The 19244-nt window shown below is 44.4% G+C and overlaps 1 protein-coding gene across 1 annotated transcript in view; it reads right to left on the reverse strand.

Annotated features, from left to right (window-relative positions):
* LOC310998173 (von Willebrand factor D and EGF domain-containing protein) overlaps positions 1-19244 on the reverse strand; it is a 36869-nt gene that overhangs the window by 8431 nt on the left and 9194 nt on the right. The window contains exons 9-22 of the mRNA XM_083988104.1: positions 16353-16426; positions 15376-15652; positions 15070-15263; positions 13641-14551; positions 12858-12994; positions 12617-12778; positions 9654-9758; positions 7983-8097; positions 6098-6378; positions 5246-5465; positions 4348-4485; positions 2115-2191; positions 725-1454; positions 424-594 (exon numbers count right to left, since the gene is read on the reverse strand). Of these exons, the coding sequence (XP_083844230.1) occupies positions 424-594; positions 725-1454; positions 2115-2191; positions 4348-4485; positions 5246-5465; positions 6098-6378; positions 7983-8097; positions 9654-9758; positions 12617-12778; positions 12858-12994; positions 13641-14551; positions 15070-15263; positions 15376-15652; positions 16353-16426 (3592 nt within the window). The remainder of the gene's footprint in view (positions 1-423; positions 595-724; positions 1455-2114; positions 2192-4347; positions 4486-5245; positions 5466-6097; positions 6379-7982; positions 8098-9653; positions 9759-12616; positions 12779-12857; positions 12995-13640; positions 14552-15069; positions 15264-15375; positions 15653-16352; positions 16427-19244) is intronic.

Here is a 19244-nt window from a genome sequence, read left to right on the forward strand (position 1 = left end):
AATAAAATGCTAAGAGAACGCCTGCAAAGAGATTCAAATGATCCATGTCTGAAGTTTCATCTGCACAATCACTCCGTTCTGCTTTGTGTCTTTCCAGACAAACACGATCCACAGTAAAGGGATTTAACTTGGACTGAATCTGTCTCTTCTGAGCTGTTAGAGAAAATAACATGAAGCGGTCATCTGTCAAAGCTTTCGGACGGCTGCCGACTTTATAAAAAGCAAAGCGCCAGAGGTGGTTACTACATCTCGATCGCGCTGATTTATCTGCGGCAATAAACGACATTCCTTCCGACCAAGAGGAGCACATAAAGCAACATAAGGGAAACCAAAACATCGTAAAAAAATCAATATCAAAGATCTTTTAAAGTGGAGCGCAATGTATGGAGGTGGTCTTAAAGGTTAAAAAACAGAATCCCTTACCTGCCTTGGCGTTCTTCATGCAGACGCGTCCGTTGCCGTAAAGGCCGGGCGGACAGCGGCCGCATACGTAGCCGACGTGCGGCGGCCGGCGGTTGATGCACTGGACCCCGGGGAAGCAGGGCCTGCTGGCGCACGTGGCCGACACGTTGACGGCCGGGAGCTGGACCGATCCTGGAGGAATCACAAAGTCAATGAAAAGCTGCAGAAACCTCAGAGGTTTTTATGACTGTAACTTCTCACCCCTGTAAATCAGATCTAAAGGAGCAGAGTTGGTCCAGATAAATGGGAATGTCGGACTTACCCGACCCTGTTCTGCTGTTTCCTGCGGTGGGGGTCTTGACAATAGTGTTGCTGAGTTTGGGCTCAGGTTTGATCTGGTCCAGTGAAGCTCTTGAGATGTTCTGGATGGTGTTTGTGTGGATCCTGGATGGACCGACGTTGATCCCTTGGGTTTTCCTCAAGGTGTCCGTCTTAGTTAAGGAGATGCTCGATGCACTGGCTGTGATGCTCATGTTGGTTTCCGCCTTAGTCAGGTGTGGATTCTGGATAATTCCTGGAGTCTTCCTCCAGGTGGTGGTCTTAGCTTGCGATCGTGGTACCGTCCTCCCCACCTCGGCCCTCGTTTGTGGGGAGCTTCCACCTGAGGTCTTCTGGAAACTGTCTGTCTTTACTTTGGGAGGTTGTGGCGGAACATCTGGTACGCTGTAGACGGTCGTACCAGGAGCAGATGTGGGAGTGATGGTGGCCGGCCTGACGACTGCTGCACAAGGAGAGACACAGGTTATGTTTTGGATTAACATTATTATGCCGTTATTGGATATTTTCTGGAAATACTTCCTGTTTGGGTCCAAGATCAGATCACCCACATGGACCGAAAGCAAAAGAGCTGAAGCTGAGGCTGCGGGATATATGATGGAAGGAAACCTGGACCGGTCAAAATGTTGCACAGCAGGAGACCAGACTTTGTCAAAAGAACCAGGAGCGTAGCAGGAAAAGCACAGACCGCAGTCGTGGCAACAAGTCAAACAAACCTGACGGTGGCGGTGCCAACGCAGGACGGAGGCCGATTACATCACTGTGAAACATTCAACCAGGGCCGGTTCTAGGCAGGCATATATGAGGGGGCAGTCAGAAATGTGAAGGGGGCATCATGTGAACACATCATGCTCCAGCACTTTTCTTTCTCTGTGCTTATAGTAACTTCATTGCATTGGGTTGTTGGCTATGTGTCCAACCCCAACCTGGAGAAGTGGATTGCACTTTGTCAGGCCTCAACCTTCAGACCTGTCCAACTAGGGGCCGGGGAGGCCAACCAGGGTCTTAGAGCCCAAATTTTTTACTGTCGTAATGCAAAGAGCCACATTATATGGGGGTTTAGGGGTGCATATACCTGAAGATGCACTGCAACTCTACTATGGTCAAGATTTACAAAACTGAAAGGTAGTCTTATGAATACTAAAAAACATTTTAGAAAAGACCATTGTCCCTTTTTCGGCGGATTTTTGTGCTACTGCAGATAATTTTGTCAACTTGTAATATACACATTTTTTGAGTATATTAAAATGTGCTTTCTCAACTTCTAAAATTTGGATTTGAGGGGGCAAGACATTTATTTGCCCCTGCGTAGAGCCGGCCCTGCATTCAACCCCTTCCAGTACAAGTGAATCAGCATCCCAAGATCGGAGATTTACGAAGTTCATGTGCAGCTCCCGACGGCTCCTGCCACAAAGTTGTGTATCTATTGCTCCGAACTGAGAAAGGAAGTCCCCTGGCTCGGGAAGATGAGAGGCAGGGGAAGAAATCTAAAGGATCCAAAGCTCCATAAAAGTGACAAACAACATGTCGGGGGCTGTAATTCACCCTGTGTGTTCCACTGTGGGCCAACTTTTCCATTAAGACGATATAAAGCCCTGCAGAGTACATTGTGGTTGGATCTTTACTCTGCTTATGTCTACTGTCGACGCTCTTTGATTACTCAAAGGGCAACAATGCAGTTGTAAGAAAGCCGCAACTCGACTCGACGTCTAAATCGTCTCAGATGGACTTAGGATGATTTTTAAATCAGGTTTGTTTTAAGGTCGTGCATCACAGATTTTTATTTTATTACACCTGTGGCACCAACAGAGTTTGTCCCTGAAAGGACAGTGGATATAAACTGGACTCTATCAAATTTGTTATGAACGTAGGATGACTCAGCTTTCATAAAACATATTGGAGCCTGGAAACAAAACTGTTTCTGCAACAGATTGAAGCTCCGACTTTGTCCAGTCACCTTGGACTGGCTTTAGAAGCGTTGTTAATTCTTCCGTTGGGTCGTGCAAACCTGTGTTTCCAGTGCGCTGCTGACCCCAGTTAGCGGTCGCTGCGCTGCAAAGTGAGCGCGCAGTATCAGGTGCCATCAGACATCTGGTTTCCATTCAGCACAAGAAACCGTGTCCCCTGCTGAGCTGCAGCGGCGGCAGGGGCGGCGGACACGTTTTCCTTTGTATTTTGGGCCTTTCAGGAGAACAGAACCAGCTTCAGGTTTTCAGATTACATGCAAATAATCACGGAGAGCGCTGGAGCAGCATCACGGCTTCGGACGGATGATGAATTGTGTGTTTATTTTATGATGTGAGACCTTAAGAACGGCTGCACGAGCTCAAATTGCAGCAGCATCTGATCAGCTTATGTTATAGCCGCTAATAGGATCCAGGTTTGAAGGCAGGAGCTGGGGTGAACATATGAGTCTGTCATTAGACCTCTATTATATCTTAACCCTCCTGTTGTCCTTCTGGGTCAAATTGACCCAATATGTTCATTTCCTCATCCTTACTTCTTCTCCCTTCCTCTTTTGATCCAGTTGTCCTGGTCTGATCCCTCCCTCCATCTTTCTTTCCTTCATTTTTCCCTTCCTTCTTTCCACAATCCCTTTTGCCTCCCTCCCTTCCTTTCCTCCTTCCTTCCTTCTTCCTTCTTTTTTGACCCAATCTGTTCTCTCCCTCCCTCTATCTTTCCTTCCTTTTTCCCTTTCTTCTTTCCTCCCATCGTTCCCTTTGTCCTTCCTTCCTTCCTTCCTTCCTTCCTTCCTTCCTTCCTTCCTTCCTTCCTTCTTTCTTTCCCTTCGTCCTTCCTTCCTTCCTTCCTTCCTTCCTTCTATCCCTTTATCCTTCCTTCTTTCTTTCCCTTCGTCCTTCCTTCCTTCCTTCTATCCCTTTATCCTTCCTTCCTTCCTTCTTTCCCTTTGTCCTTCCTTCCTTCTTTCTTTCCTTTCGTCCCTCCTTCCTTCCTTCTATCCCTTTATCCTTCCTTCCTTCTTTCCCTTCGTCCTTCCTTCCTTCCTTCTATCCCTTTATCCTTCCTTCCTTCCTTCTTTCCCTTTGTCCTTCCTTCCTTCTTTCTTTCCTTTCGTCCTTCCTTCCTTCCTTCTATCCCTTTATCCTTCCTTCCTTCTTTCCCTTTGTCCTTCCTTCCTTCCTTCTATCACTTTATCCTTCCTTCCTTCCTTCCTTCCTTCCTTCCTTCCTTCCTTCCTTCCTTCCTTCCTTCCTTCCTTCCTTCCTTCCCTTTATCCTTCCTTCCTTGACCCAGGAGGACAGCAGGAGGGTTAAATTGTTATGTTGGAAAAGAAACAACAACAACCTGGTGAGACGGTGAAAGTTTGGGTGGATGTAGCAAGATGATTTGTTCAAGTCTGACGTTTTTTACGATTCTGTGTTTTTATTTCATTCCCATGATGTTTTCATTCTGTCATGTGTTCTTTCAGATCAGATCTCAACGACTGGACACCAGATTTGGCAGATTGGCAGATTCCACCTCTCGTAAATCGAAAGGCTTGGAGTGTTTCCACTGCGCCGTGTGCCAAGTGAGGAGGTAGGATTCTGTGTCTGCTGCTGTTTAACAAGTCAACGCCACCACGGCGGAACTGTTCACACACACACCTACCTGTGCATTTGGTCCCATTTCCCAGCATGCCTTTGGGGCAGGGGCCGCAGCCGTAGGAGCCGAAGCTATTGAAGCACTGGACGCCTGGGAAACAGGGTTTCCTTTCACACTCGTTGATGTCTTCCAGGCACGTTATACCTGCCAAAAACACACACATTCATAAGACCAGGGCCGGCCCTAGGATTTTGGTGGCCCACTCTAAGCGCAAACACCAAATCACTGCTTAAAACTGAATACAGACGTGTTTATGCCCTCTGAGGTTTGAGGCCATTTTCTCAACTTTTACATATTTTCTTAAATTGATCTTTTTAAGATACTTGCAGATGTAACAATACTCAAGTGTTTTATGTCTAATATTAGAACCTCCGCTGTAAGCACACTGAGGCCAATTTGTCCTAGAACACTGTATAAAGAAATAATTTAGGCCAAATGCTGGAAATTTGAGGTCTGCTTTTTGAAAAAAAAATCAAATCCCTTGTGAAAACACACCTTCAGTCATGAGAATGAACTGTTTTGGTGCTTGAAATAGGATATGAATACAGTAATAGATAAGTGTAGAAAACAAGTCTAAAATGAAAATGTGTAAGATTGCTTTTTGAGCACAAATGTTGTCATTCTGCCGTTCTATTTTCACCAAATGTCTCAAATGTGAGATAAAAGAAGCTGAATATTGACTTCAAATTACATATAAAGCTCATAGCGTGCACGTGCAGACCTCAGGATGTTTAAATGACTTGAATGAACCCCGGTACCTTTCTGATCATGTGGCCCCCCACCTAACGGCTGTGGCCCTAAACAACCACATAGTGTTTATGCGTGTTTATGCTGCATAAGACATTGATTCTATGATGATAAAACATCAGTGTGGTTGATTCTCTACAGCTGTTGCACCTCTCACCTCTCAGCCCTGCGGGACACTCGCATCTGAAGCCGCCGGCCGTGTTGACGCACCTCCCGACGCCGCACGGCGCCGACAAACACTCGTCCACGTCCTGGCCGCACAGCTCCCCCTGCCTCCCCTCGGGACACACACACAGGTATTTACCGCTGCCGGCCGGGAAGTTGACGTCCGTCACACACGTTCCTCCGCTTTGACACCCACACGGCACCACGTCGATCTGTGAACCAGAGACACACACATCTCACTGCATCAATAAATTTCACAACTTTAAATGTGTAAAATCAAATATGGTCAAAATATAATTACATTACTAATCTCTTAATATAGGACCAGCAGTGTTGGGCATGTTACTTTTAAAAAGAAATTAGTTATATAGGTAGCCTACTCGTTACGTTCCCCAAAATGTAACTGAGTTAGTAACTGAGTAACTATATTATAAAAGAAACTAATTACCAGGAAAAGTAATTATTGCGTTTTATAAAATGCTAAAATATGTCAAATTACTTGGACTTGATGTTTGATTACTTCCCATCACAAGTGTTTGAAATATTTAAGTCATTAATTGTCATCTAGACCACCTGTTAAAGTTTATTTTAATCATTTTTTTAAATTAGAAATGACACGCTAACATTTAAATTCCTATCAATTCAGTGTTACTTTAGATAAATGGACCAGTATCTGTGCATTTAATTTTACTTCGGCCGATACAGTTCAAACATAATCTTTTTCAGAAAGTGACGGTATTTAGGAATCTTTACGATCAATTAATTGTGGCGTTTAATACCGCGATTAATTGTAAAAACAAGTAATGGTGACATCCCTAACACCTTCTCCCTCCTCCGTCTCTACCTCCACGGTGAAGCTGCTCTGGGCGTTGCACTCGTCGGACAGCGTGAAGCGGAACGAGCGTCTCGTCTGGTGCTCTTCTGTCCCCTCCAGGCGCGCCGAGCCCGGGACCCTCCAGATGAGCAGCCCGGCCGGGGAGAGGACGGCCCCGCCGGGACCCTCCTCCAGCTGGAAGAGCAGCGCCGAACCCTCCGGGTCGGACGCCGCGAACTGGAAGACGAAGTTCTCCCCGGCGAACGTGCGCAGGCCGCTCTGAGGCCGGTGGAAGGCCGGGGGCTCGTTGACTGGAGAGGGAGAAGAAACAGGTGAAGGAGTAGTATAGGAGAAGATCTATCTGCCATTATTCCCTCTTTTCTTTTTTGGTCTTTTACTTTTTATTGGTTTTGATTTTACATGTAAACAAACAAACAGTCAAACAATCAACATGAAGACCTATAAATTTGTACAAAAGTATCAAGGGGAAAGTAAAAGCGTACATAAGGGGACTGGTAAACACCTCCAGTCGAGAAATCGAGAGAGAAAAAGAAAAAAGAAAAAATATTCTGATAATCCAGTCTGAAATTACCTGAAGTCCGGTTTTATGGTAGAGACATATATAATCCATTTTTGCCAATTACCAGTAAATACCTCTTTTTGTGTTCTTAAATTAAGTAATTCTTTCCATTACATAGATGCTGTACACAATATCAATCCATTCATCTACACTAGGTGCCTCCCTCTTCAGCCATTTCTTCGTTATTGATTTCTTACAAGCCACAAAAATAGCGGATGACATTTTTCCATGTATATTCTCTCCAGAGTGGAGAATTTGTTGTTTTCCATTGTTGTTTAAAAATTTCCTTCCAGTTCTCCTGAGAAATTATGATGTTGCCTTCAGTTTCCCATCTTGATTTTACATTAGCTGTATTTTCTTTGTTAAATGATTGAAGACTTGTGTATAATTTTGAAATTATCTTCTTATAAGGTTCGTCTTTATAAGCTTTTACAAATACCTGTAGAGTATCATTTTCAGGTTCATAATTTTTTATAATTTTTTTCCCGACATAGTCTCTTATTTGAAACTTCTAACCGTACCTTTACTTATTAGTGAATAGTATGTTGTATTCCCTCTTTTCTATTTATTATTACATCTCCAGCTACAAGCCTTTTGTGTTTTGGTGACAGGATTTGCTTCCTGAACAACACATCGCTCCGGGCTTTTCCTGGAAGAGTCATTGTTAACACACATGTCCAGGGCTGGAACCAGATTCCATCTTTTTCTATCCAACTGCAGCTCTCCAGATCACTTAACATCAGACACCACAGATGTTCAATAGGAAGAAAGTGGCGGTGATCCCAGAGCACACATTGATTAGATGGATTATCACTATTTATAAAACCTCTGGCAGTGCAGTGAGATGACTCCTCCTGCATCCAAGATAAACCAAGTTTTTTTTTTTGCAGAAAAAGCATCTTTTACTCGACTCACTCACTTTGATCTGTTGTGTTTTGTTTGGATTCGAGGCCGTTCATTGCACCGCAGAGCTATTACAGCCTCGGAGCTGTGGTTTGTTGTATGTAAAGAATGATGATTGTCAGTCTGCGTCGCCGTGGAAATCTTAACATGCGATTTACCCCCTCTCCCTTATTCTCTGTCTTTCTCAGAGCGGTTAAGCGACAGGTCAGGGCATGCTGGGAAACTTAAACCTCCGCTGCTTTGATCTGCTAATGGGGGACAAACAGGACCACAGCTGGACGGCTACCGCGGTGACAGATGAGCTGGACCGCCTCTGTGCTAACGCGGTAAGATAAACGCTGCTGTTAGTCGTCATTAGAGGCTGCGAGCGGAACAGAAAAAAAAACCACATCACCTCCTAAACGGTTGGGAAAAACTCCCGGGTCTTTGTACCTTGGTTCACAGACCAGGTGAACTGGGAGGTGTCCGGGTCACAGAGGAGGCAGGGGCTGCTGGGATTGGAGTCCCCCTCTGCGAAACACATCCCGTCGATGTTGCACGTCCGCTCCTTGATCAGAGAGAAGAAGGTTTGTGTGTGTGTTTTATATATGTATGTACAGCATGGTGCATTTAAATTCGCCTATTGCCATAATCCCTATAGTCTCAGGAGAAGGTTCATTACCTTTAATTGTCGGTGCAAGCTGTTTTTGGATCGGTGGGGCAGAGACGTGAGCTGGAGGCGCACGGTACTTTGCCTTCCCCTCATCAAACTCATCAAATACACAATCCAACAACTCCAAAACGCTCTTGTGGACAAGTTGTGACCTGCACATTCACCACACAGCTCACGTCTCTGCCCCGCTGATCTCAAAACAACATGCACTGATAATTAAAGGTAATGAACCTACTGCTACGACTATAGGGATTATGGTGATAAGCGAATTTGCCAAAATGTTGAACTATCCCTTTAAACTTTAACATGTGGTCGCAGCAGAAATAACAACTATAAAACCCTGTGGAAATCAGCTCTGAACACATCACCTCTACTCGACTTAATTCAATTTGGTTCAGCTTTTGGCAACCACTTAAAAATAAATATCTCGCTGTCCACAGCTGTTTGGACACGTGTGTGTGTTCCCATAAAAAGCACTTCCAGTAACAACAGCACCCCCCCTCTTCCTCCCTCCCTCTTCCTCCTCCCTCTGTACCTGTTTTTTTAATGAACGTAAAGTTTTTAGTCAGATGCTGCGTGTGGGGAGGATGAGACGTCGCTCTGTCTCTGGTTTAAACATTGGACCTGACTCGAGGCGCAGACAGTCGACCCCTAACAGAGCCAATAAAACACTTTTCCACTAAACACCCACCGTTGGTTCCCAGAGTCCAGTTATACCACCTTAAAGGGATAGTAGCATTTTTTTAAAGTGGGGTTGTATGATCTACAAATAGCCCCTAAGTACTTTAATTGCAGTAGAAGACTCTCCGCACTCCTCCCGTTAGCAACGCCAGCCCATAGCCCTGCCCAGAGATTTACAACATACAGTGTTGTGAATGGACCCAAAGAAACGGCCTATTTTCGCGGCCTAAAAGAGGTTTTACCTCACAGTTCCATTGTTCGCTATAATATAATTTTTTCCAGCCCTTCAAAGTGCAGGAAGAACACAGTTTTTATTTGAACCTAACCAACTCACGTATCCCTCCGCCCAGGGTTAGCGCCTGCCGATCAGCAGTTGGTTAGGTCCAAATAAAAACTGTGTTTTTCCTGCACTTTGAGGGGCTGGAAAAAATTATATTATAGTGAACAATGGAACTGTGTATTTTTTTCCAGGTAAAACCTCTTTTAGGCCGCGAAAATAGGCCGTTTCTTTGGGTCCATTCACAACAATGTATGTTGTAAATCTCTGGGCAGGGCTATGGGCTGGCGTTGCTAACGGGAGGAGTGCAGAGAGTCTTCTACTGCAATTAAAGTACTTAGGGGCTATTTGTAGATCATACAACCCCACTTTAAAAAAAATGCTACTATCCCTTTAAAATAGCTCTTTGTCCAACCTGAGTTCTAATCTCTGTCTTCAAAAAAACAAATGGATTAAAAGAGAAGAGCACTGTTCACTTTTCCGTGTGAGTTACCTTTAACTTACAGAGTCCTGAGCGCGAGGCCTCGCAGACCTGACAAACGCCGTCGTAGATGGTCAGCACCTTGGCCTGGCTGTACTGGGACCCGTCGTTGGTCACCTGATGGAACAATGAGGATGAAGAGGATTAATTAGATTTGTTCACTTCCTCCATCTTTCCTTCCTTCCTTTATCCCTTCCTTCTTTCCACAGTCGTTTTTCCCTTGCTTCTTTCCTTCCTTCCTTCCCTTCGTCCTTACTTCTTCTTCCTTCCTCTTTTGATCCAGTTGTCCTGGTCTGTTCCCTCCAGGGTTCCCGCGGGGTCTTAAAAAGTCTTAAAAGCATTGAATTTCAAATTTGAAAATAATACCTTAAAAAGTCTTGAAAAAGTCTTGAATTTTTATATTTGGGTCTTAAAAATTGTGCTGTTTGTAACTTCTCTCTATTTTTAAGTTTTTATTTGTCAATCGCGAATATTTAATAAAAAATAATGTAAATACAGAGAGGCGGAACTAATCATTTCGACCGCACTGCAATATATATATCAGGGATGTGATTTTTCCGGATTTATCCGGAAATCCGGATTTTTAGACATGAAAATGCGACCCTCGTAAATCATGCAAATCCGCTTCTTTTTTTTTTTGAGAGGGGGTGTGGGGGGGGTGGGGACCGGTGGACCGCCGGACCGCCATTATCCACCATTTAACCCACACAGCCATAGGTGTTGATGTTGCCCCGACCACGGAGCAGTAACAAGAAGACGTAGCGGCGGTAGTCGGTAGTTTTCTCTCTCTCTTTTTTTTTTGCCGCGGTAGTGTTTGTTGGAGCGGCGTGGTGCTGCACGTGACGCGCTGACGTTAATGTGTTTCGACGAGCATTAATTCTATGTCCGAACCCGTTAAAAAAAAAAAAGAAAAGAAAAGCCCGGCTCGAACCAGCGCGTCCGGACGGGTTAAGCCGTCTATTCTACTTATAGAGCCCAAAAGAACAGTCTAGAGAGCCGAGGGACAGAGAGAGACAGCGCAGCAACAGGTGTGTGTGCGTGTGTGCGTGCGTGTGCTACCTGCTGAGGGGGCTCTGCAGCCACAGCTCCCCACTAGACCAGTTCTGAGTTCAGTTTAAGTTTCATACACTCCAGCCGTTCTTGCCATTACAATGATAGGAACCTCAGTCAGTACTAAATCTGCTTTTTAAAAATGATTATTTACTTAAGCAGCTACAAAAAATAGGCTATTAGACATGTACCACACATCTGGCTGGAAGGTCTCAATGGTTCAAGAACTCTTTTTCCATCATTAATTATTAAAATGGAGCTAAGTAGGCTACTGCATGTTTGTTTTCCTTTTAAATAAGTTAAATATCAAGTGCTAATTCCACCTGTCATAACTGGCTCTCTCTCCTGTCTCTCTCGCTCTAAGACACATTGAATGATCAAAATGATGAAGTTTATGTCACAGTGTGTGCGATATTCACAACACACACTGTAATAATATCTGCACCTATTGATTGACATGCTGTTTTTGAGGGTTTTTTTTCTCCTTAAATTAATTGTTTAATATAAAGTGTCAAAATTATGTCATTGTGTGTAATGGCTGCACTGTTGCCATGTCGCGCTATGGGTCCGTATAATTTCCTGCTTTTTTGTCCTTGGCCAATCACATCCCTGATATATAGATACGTCACTGCAGACTTCATTTATGAAGACCCCCTGTTCATTTGCACGGTTACTGTGAACTGTTTTTCAAATAAACGCACACTGTGAAATTCAAGAATTTCATTTTTCTTCTTTGCCGATATGGCTGTAAAACAGGCCGACTAAAGTCTTAATTTCATGTATAAATGGTCTTAAAAAGGTATTAAATAGTCTTAAATTTAACTTTAAGAAACTTGTAGGAACCCTGTCCCTCCCTCCATCTTTCTTTCCACAATCCTTTTTGCCTCCCTCCCTTCCTTCCCTTCGTCCTTACTTCTTCCTTCTTTTTTGACCCAATCTGTTCCCTCCCTCCCTCTATCTTTCCTTCCTTTTTCCCTTCCTTCTTTCCTCCCATCATTCCCTTTTTCCTTCCTTCCTTCCTTCCTTCCTTCCTTCTTTCTTTCCCTTTATCCTTCCTTCCTTCTTTCTTTCCGTCCGTCCTTCCTTCCTTCCTTCCTTCCTTCCTTCTTTCCCTTTATCCTTCCTTCCTTCCTTCCTTCCTTCCTTCTTTCCCTTTGTCCTTCCTTCCTTCCTTCCTTCCTTCCTTCCTTCTATCCCTTTATCCTTCCTTCCTTCCTTCTATCCCTTTATCCTTCCTTCCTTCCTTCTTTCCCTTTATCCTTCCTTCCTTCCTTCCTTCTTTCCCTTTGTCCTTCCTTCCTTCCTTCTTTCTTTCCCTTCGTCCTTCCTTCCTTCCTTCTATCTCTCCCTTCGTCCTTCCTTCCTTCCTTCTATCTCTTTATCCTTCCTTCCTTCCTTCCTTCCTTCCTTCCTTCCTTCCTTCCTTCCTTCCTTCCTTCCTTCTATCCCTTTATCCTTCCTTCCTTCCTTCCTTCCTTCCTTCCTTCCTTCCTTCCTTCCTTCCCTTTGTCCTTCCTTCCTTCCTTCCTTCTATCCCTTTATCCTTCCTTCCTTCCTTCTATCCCTTTATCCTTCCTTCCTTCCTTCCTTCCTTCCTTCCTTCCTTCCTTCCTTCCTTCCTTCCTTCCTTCCTTCCTTCTTTCCCTTTATCCTTCCTTCCTTCCTTCCTTCTTTCCCTTTATCCTTCCTTCCTTCCTTCCTTCCTTCCTTCCTTCCTTCCTTCCTTCTTTCCCTTTATCATTCCTTCCTTCCTTCCTTTCTTCCTTTCATCCTTCCTTCCTTGACCCAGGAGGACAGCAGGAGGGTTAAATTGTTATTTTTGGAAAAGAAACAACAACAACCTGGTGAGACGGTGAAAGTTTGGGTGGATGTAGCAACCAGCAAAAGACGCATTAATTAGATGCAAATATGAAAGGAGGCTTCACCTTAATCTCCCAGCGAGCGTACGGTTTGTCGTCCATCATGAAGTCCTCCGTGTTGACGGCGGTGTTGCTCAGAGACGGGACGGCGCAGTCCAGAGCTCTGGAGCTGAGGAAGGTGGCTTTGGTTCGTTGTTTTTCTCCCGCGACCCAAACCCCGTTCATGTGCTGTGGAGAGAGATAGATCATTGAAGTTTAGAGGAAATATATTTGAAAATAAAAGGACATATGTGTTCCTGTTCGTCACCTTCAGCCGGGTGGCGTGGCAGCTGAGGTCGGAGGAGTCGATGAAGCCGAGGCCGAAGACTCGAACGTTGCGACAGTCAAAGGATCTGATGTCGCATAGTCCACCGTTCTCCAGATCTGTGATCTCCACCGGCTGGCCTGTCAGAGGAGAGAGTGTTAAAGGGATAGTTCAACATATTGGCAAATTGGCCCATTGCCATAATCGCTATAGTCATAGCAGTAGGTTTGTTACCTTTAATTGTCGGTGCAAGCTATTTTCCCTCATCAAACTCATCAAATACACAATCCAACAACTCCAAAAGCCTCTGGTGGACAAGTTGTGACCTGCACATTCACCACGCTATGAGATAATAACGGAATGTTTCGAGACAGAGTTGTTTTAGAGGTAAATTCATGCAAAACTGCTGATGCTGCGTTGCCTTCAGGGACAGTTTTTCAGCAAGCAGTCTCAGCAGTCATTTGCCTCAAAAACAACTCTGTCTGGTAACGTTCTGTCATTATCTCATAGCGTGGTGAATGTGCAGGTCACAACTTGTCCACCAGAGTGTTTTGGAGTTTTTGGATTGTGTATTTGATGAGGGAAAGCAAGAAATCCCATTAGCCTCTGTAGCGTAGCTCTGAGCAGCTTACAGCTCTGCTCCACCGACAATTAAAGGTAACGAAGCTACTGCTATGACTATAGGGATTATGGCAGTGGGCCAATTTGGCAAAATGTTGAACTATCCCTTAAATCAAGATTATTTTTTATAATGATAATAATCAGATAGAGTGTGTTTGTACTCACTGATGGCCAGGCTGCAGTCGTAGAAGCTGTGGCCGGGGTAACACTGGCAGCCCCACTCGGTGCACTCCCCGTTCCCGTTGCAGAAGTTGGGGCAGCGCAGCGCCATCGTCACCTCCCCGGTCGCTCCCGGAGGACCCGACGCCTCCAGGGCTCTCTGGGTCCGGTTGTCCAGCAGTCGCCTCTCGCACTCGTTCTCCAGGTACGGCAGCAGCGCCTCCTCCCAGCCCAGGTCGTCTTTGAGCTGCAGGTCCAGGATGCAGAGATCCACCGCCTCGTCCAGGCGCCGTCCCAGCAGCCCCCGGCACACCGCGCCGACGGTGGAGTTGGCCAAAGCCATCTGGCACACCTCCAGGGCCTTGGCCGAGGTGAGGCCGCTCGGCGTGGGCCACCGGGGCTGCGCCTCCGGTCGGGCCTCTGCCAGGTGATCCTCGGGGAAGAAGTAAGCCAAATTCTCCAGATCGGCCTGACGGAGGCTTTGAGCAGCGAAGACGGGCTGAAACTCAAATGACGCCTGTCTCCTCTGCCTGTCAACGGAAAGCAGATGATCCTCCCGGAACGCGCCGTCCAGTTCAGGGTCGCCGTCGCCCGCCGAGTCGTCCTCGCGGTGGGACCGGGTGTGCCTCCTCTCCAGAGGGTGGCTGTTAAAGGCAGACATATCCAGGATGCTCTCCTCCCTCTCTGGACTCTTGATGTATTCCACTGTCGTGTCCATGGAGGGGAACACAGATGTGTAATCCACATTGTCGTAGGAGATGCAGTCGGAGTGAGCGGAAGGATTGTACAGGTTCCTCATCCCCCGGCCAGCGTGATGAGAAGTGCTGTATCCTTGCTGGCACTGACAGAACGGCCTCCTGAGCTCCTGCGTCGTCCCAGGAGGCGTCCTGTCGAACAAACTCTCACCTGGAGCTATCCTACCACACACAAGAGATGGAAAAACCACTGAAACAAACAGCTTTGTAGAGACTTAAAGGGGTCATATTATGGAAATATCACTTTTTGAAGGCTCTTTAACATATATTTAAGTGTTTGTCTTGCCTTTCGGCCCCCAAAATGTGAGAATTGACAAAAATAATCTTTAATTTTCAGGCTCTGTAGGTTGAAATCCACATGGTTTTACGAGCTGTTCCCTTAGTTGACATACAGTGATGTCACTAGCTTTCAAATTTGCATAACACCACTCCTACCTGGGACTGGTAGAAGGGGCGGGGCAAGCAGTGGTTCATTTGCATTTAAAGGGACAGGCACTGAAACCAACCGTTCTGAACAGGGCTGTTTAGAGAGGATGAAAAGAGCTGTGATGTTTGATCCTTGGGGGATTTTGCCCGAAGCATGTCACAGACACCTGGGAACTATTTTAATTTGTAAAAAAGGGGCACTATATGTCTCCTTTAATGTGAAGTTGGAATTAAAATAAAACAAAGTGACCGACCTCCAGTCCTCAATGAAGCGATGCAGGTCATCGGAGCTGCCGTCAGAGCTGTGGAAGTCATTGTTGCCGTTGCGGTCGAAGGTGCCGCAGAGGCCTTGCGTGTTGCCGTAGTCAACGCTGGGCGCCCGGACCGACAGACTCATCCCCCAGTCGCCAACATCGGCCCTGACAAAGGCCCCGGACGGAAAGATCAACTACAAGAGGAGAAGTTATAATAAAAGTGTTCAACTTCAAACAGCAGAGCTGCAACATTTTGTGATGCTTCAAACAAAATCTGCGGCAGTTTCAAAATGTTCGGATACCTACGGTGACCTTCTTCCCCTGGTGCGACTCCAGGACCCTGACCCGGCCGCCCTCCCTGTCGCCGAGGTTCTTCAGGCTGAGCTGCGGCCTGGTCTCCTGCGGCTGACCGTTGCACATGTCGAAGACCGCGACCTCGTTCCCCTCGCGCACCGCCACGCCGCAGTTGCACGCGACGGCGTAGTGTCGGCTGCCGCAGTCCCACTGGCGGGAGTGCACCTCGAAGTCCCTGACGAGGCTCCGGTACAGGACGAAGGTGCCGGTCTGGTGGTTTTCATAACGTCTGCACAGGGGACGTGACAGTTGAAACATCACAGGAAGATGATATATGGAGTCTGAACCATCACTTAAAGGGATAGTTCACCCAAAATTCAAATTTCACTCATCTCATATCTACTCACCCTCATGTCGACTAAGAGCTGTGAGAATTTCTAGAGTCCTCCGCGCAGCAGTATTTGTCCATATAATGGTTGTGAATGGATACCAACTTTCTTCGTCCAAAAAGACTCACCAAAAAACATCCAAATACCTCCATACTGCTCGTCTGTAATGTCCCTCTTGTATTGAAGCCCCAACATGAGAAATTGTTCCGAAAAAAATTAAACAAGTCTATATTTTAAGCTTGTTTTGTAGCGGAAGCTCCCAGTGTCTCGGTTCACAAATCTCACGTGATTTGCACTGACCGGCGGAACAATTTCTCATGTCAGGGCTTCAATACAAGAGGGACATAACAGACGAAGCAGTATGGAGGTATTTGGATGTTTTTTGGTGTGTCTTTTTGGACGAAGAAAGTTGGTATCCATTCACAACCATTATATGGACAAATACTGCTGCACGGACCCCCTGTAACTCAGAGAAGGCACGGATAACTCTGAAACTTCTCACAGCTCTTAGTCGACATGAGGGTGAGTAGATATGAGATGAGTGAAATTTGAATTTTGGGTGAACTATCCCTTTAACAACCGATAAAGGAGGGAATTTACCTGCCATCCAGGGTTATGACATGCGGGTCAGTCAGAGAGTAGCAGATGGAAGTGGGAACGTCCTGGACCGTGACCTGGGGGCAGAGGTGAAGAGAACAGAGATGAAGGCGCTCCCGCCCTGTGACCTTTGACCTTGAGCTTTGATGTTTTCACCAAACCCAGATGGGAGAACTCCTCATCAGAGACACCATGTCTGCAGGGCTGACATCACGTCTTATATAACCTGTGTGGACGCGGCTAATGAGCAGTTAGAGCAGCGCTGCTCAAACATCATGTCAAACCATCACACAGGCACACTTCAGGCCCTCCCCTCCAACTTCATAAACTGCTGCATAACTGTGTGTATATGTACACAGAGCGAAGGAGACACCTGTACTTACTGAAGTCTTTCTAATAATCTCTAATTACAGTCAGATTTAGGTTATTATATCACTCTGATTATTTGTTTTTGGACCCTAGTGCCCTCATTCAAGAGCTGGAAGCTCCTCAAAGATTTGTTGGACAAGCTCAAGGAGTCCAGGACCCTAATATCAACAATCCATCCAGCAGCATTACCTTTGGAGAGCTCCTGGGCCCCCAGAAACAACCTTTATCTAATGAAAGAGCCTAGAAAACTATTGGTCATCTCCCAAGGACCCCTGTATTGTTCTCAGCGACAATTTTTTTGAATGCTAAATGAATCCAAAAAATAATTTTCATAGAACACAGTTTCATGTAGTCTTCTCAGACTTCCAGGAATGGATCTCTTGAACCTCATTAACCCTCATACAGCGTTAAAAAAACGTTCCTTTAGCGGTATTAGTGGCTGTTTTCATCCACTAACTTTGACTGCTGTAAAAATATATCAGATAAATATTTTTTTCAAATTTTTTTGCATAAATCTGTTAATCAACTTCAGTCTTGATAAAAACTACAATTTTTTTTTTTAAAAATTAAAATTTTTAACCCTTTGCATGCCATTTGAAAAAACAAAGTCACTGATATGGGAAAAAATACACACAAAATGAGCTATTTTCAATATAAAAAGTGATTGGACAAAGAACATTTTTTTCATGCTATCACAGTCTTGGATATGTCAAAGATTAGTTACATAATTGGTTTTGATGCATATTTAGTTTTTGTGCAGCAACAGATTTTCAAAAAAACTTCCTTTTGCGGTATTGGTGGCTGTTTTCAGCCACTAACTTTGACTGCTGTAAAAATATATCAGATAAATATTTTTTTCAATTTTTTTTGCATAAATCTGTTAATCAACTTCAGTCTTGATCAAAACTACTAAAAAAAATTTTTTAATTCAACATTTTAACCCTTTGAATGCCAATTGAAAAAACAAAGTCACTGATATGGGAAAAAATACACACAAAATGTGCTATTTTCAATATAAAAAGTGATTGGACAAAGACATTTTTTTTCATGCTATCACAGTCTTGGACATGTCTTAGATTAGTAACATCAATGACTTTTATGCATATTTAGTTTTCGTGCAGCAACAGATTTTCTAAAAAAAAATCCTTAGTGGCTGTTTTTGCCCCATTGACTCCCATTATAAACACATTTTTTGAATGCAGAGACATGACACTATATATAAATATAATTTTTACAGTCAGGGTGATCAACCCTGTTCGGAAGGGATCAAATTAGGTAATTTTGCTGTTGATCACCTGGTTCACCCATTTACCCATTACATAGGCCTGTTGTATTACTAGCCTAGTTTCTGTATGTATAATAGTGTTTATGAGCATATTTGTGTGTGTGTGTGTGTGTGTGTGTGTGTGTGTGTGTGTGTGTGTGTGTGTGTGTGTGTGTGTGTGTGTGTGTGTGTGTGTGTGTGTGTGTGAGAGTTGGGTGGAGAGTACAGGGTTAAAATAGAGGGTATGTAACTGCAGGACTGACCTCAGAAGTGTATGTTCAATTAGGTGTGTGACCTTTGTGCACCGACCTTGATACAGCAAAAAAATCAAAACATGCACCCCAGCTCTCAGAACTACAAAGAGTCTACATACAGTAAACAAAAACAAAGTGTAAGTGTGATTATGCAACTGCTGGCCAGGTGGCCTTTTGATCTTGAGAAGAGGAGCCTTGGCACTCAGAACTTCACACACACACACACACACACACACACACACACACACACACACACACACACACACACACACACACACACACACACACACACACACACACACACACACACACACACACACACACACACACACACACACACAAATATGCTCATAAACACTATTATACAGATACAGAAACTAGGCTAGTAATACAACAGGCCTATGTAATGGGTAAATGGGTGAACCAGGTGATCAACAGCAAAATTACCTAATTTGATCCCTTCTGAACAGGGTTGATCACCCTGACTGTAAAAAATTATATTTATATATAGTGTCATGTCTCTGCATTCAAAACATGTGGTTATAATGGGAGTCAATGGGGCAAAAACAGCCACTAAGGATTTTTTTTAGAAAATCTGTTGCTGCACGAAAACTAAATATGCATAAAAGTCATTGATGTTACTAATCTAAGACATGTCCAAGACTGTGATAGCATGAAAAAAATGTTCTTTGTCCAATCACTTTTTATATTGAAAATAGCACATTTTGTGTGTATTTTTTCCCATATAAGTGACTTTGTTTTTTCAAATGGCATGCAAAGGGTTAAAATTTTGAATTTTTAAAAAAGAAATTGTAGTTTTTATCAAGACTGAAGTTGATTAACAGATTTATGCAAAAAAATTTGAAAAAAATATTTATCTGATATATTTTTACAGCAGTCAAAGTTAGTGGATGAAAACAGCCACTAATACCGCTAAAGGGTAGTAAATTTGCCGACAGTGTAATATTGACCTTTTGAAAATTTCAAAATCATATTTTCAAATTGTAT

This window comes from Trachurus trachurus (assembly GCF_905171665.1).
Source record: "Trachurus trachurus genome assembly, chromosome: 2".
Classification (NCBI taxonomy): Eukaryota; Metazoa; Chordata; class Actinopteri; order Carangiformes; family Carangidae; genus Trachurus; species Trachurus trachurus.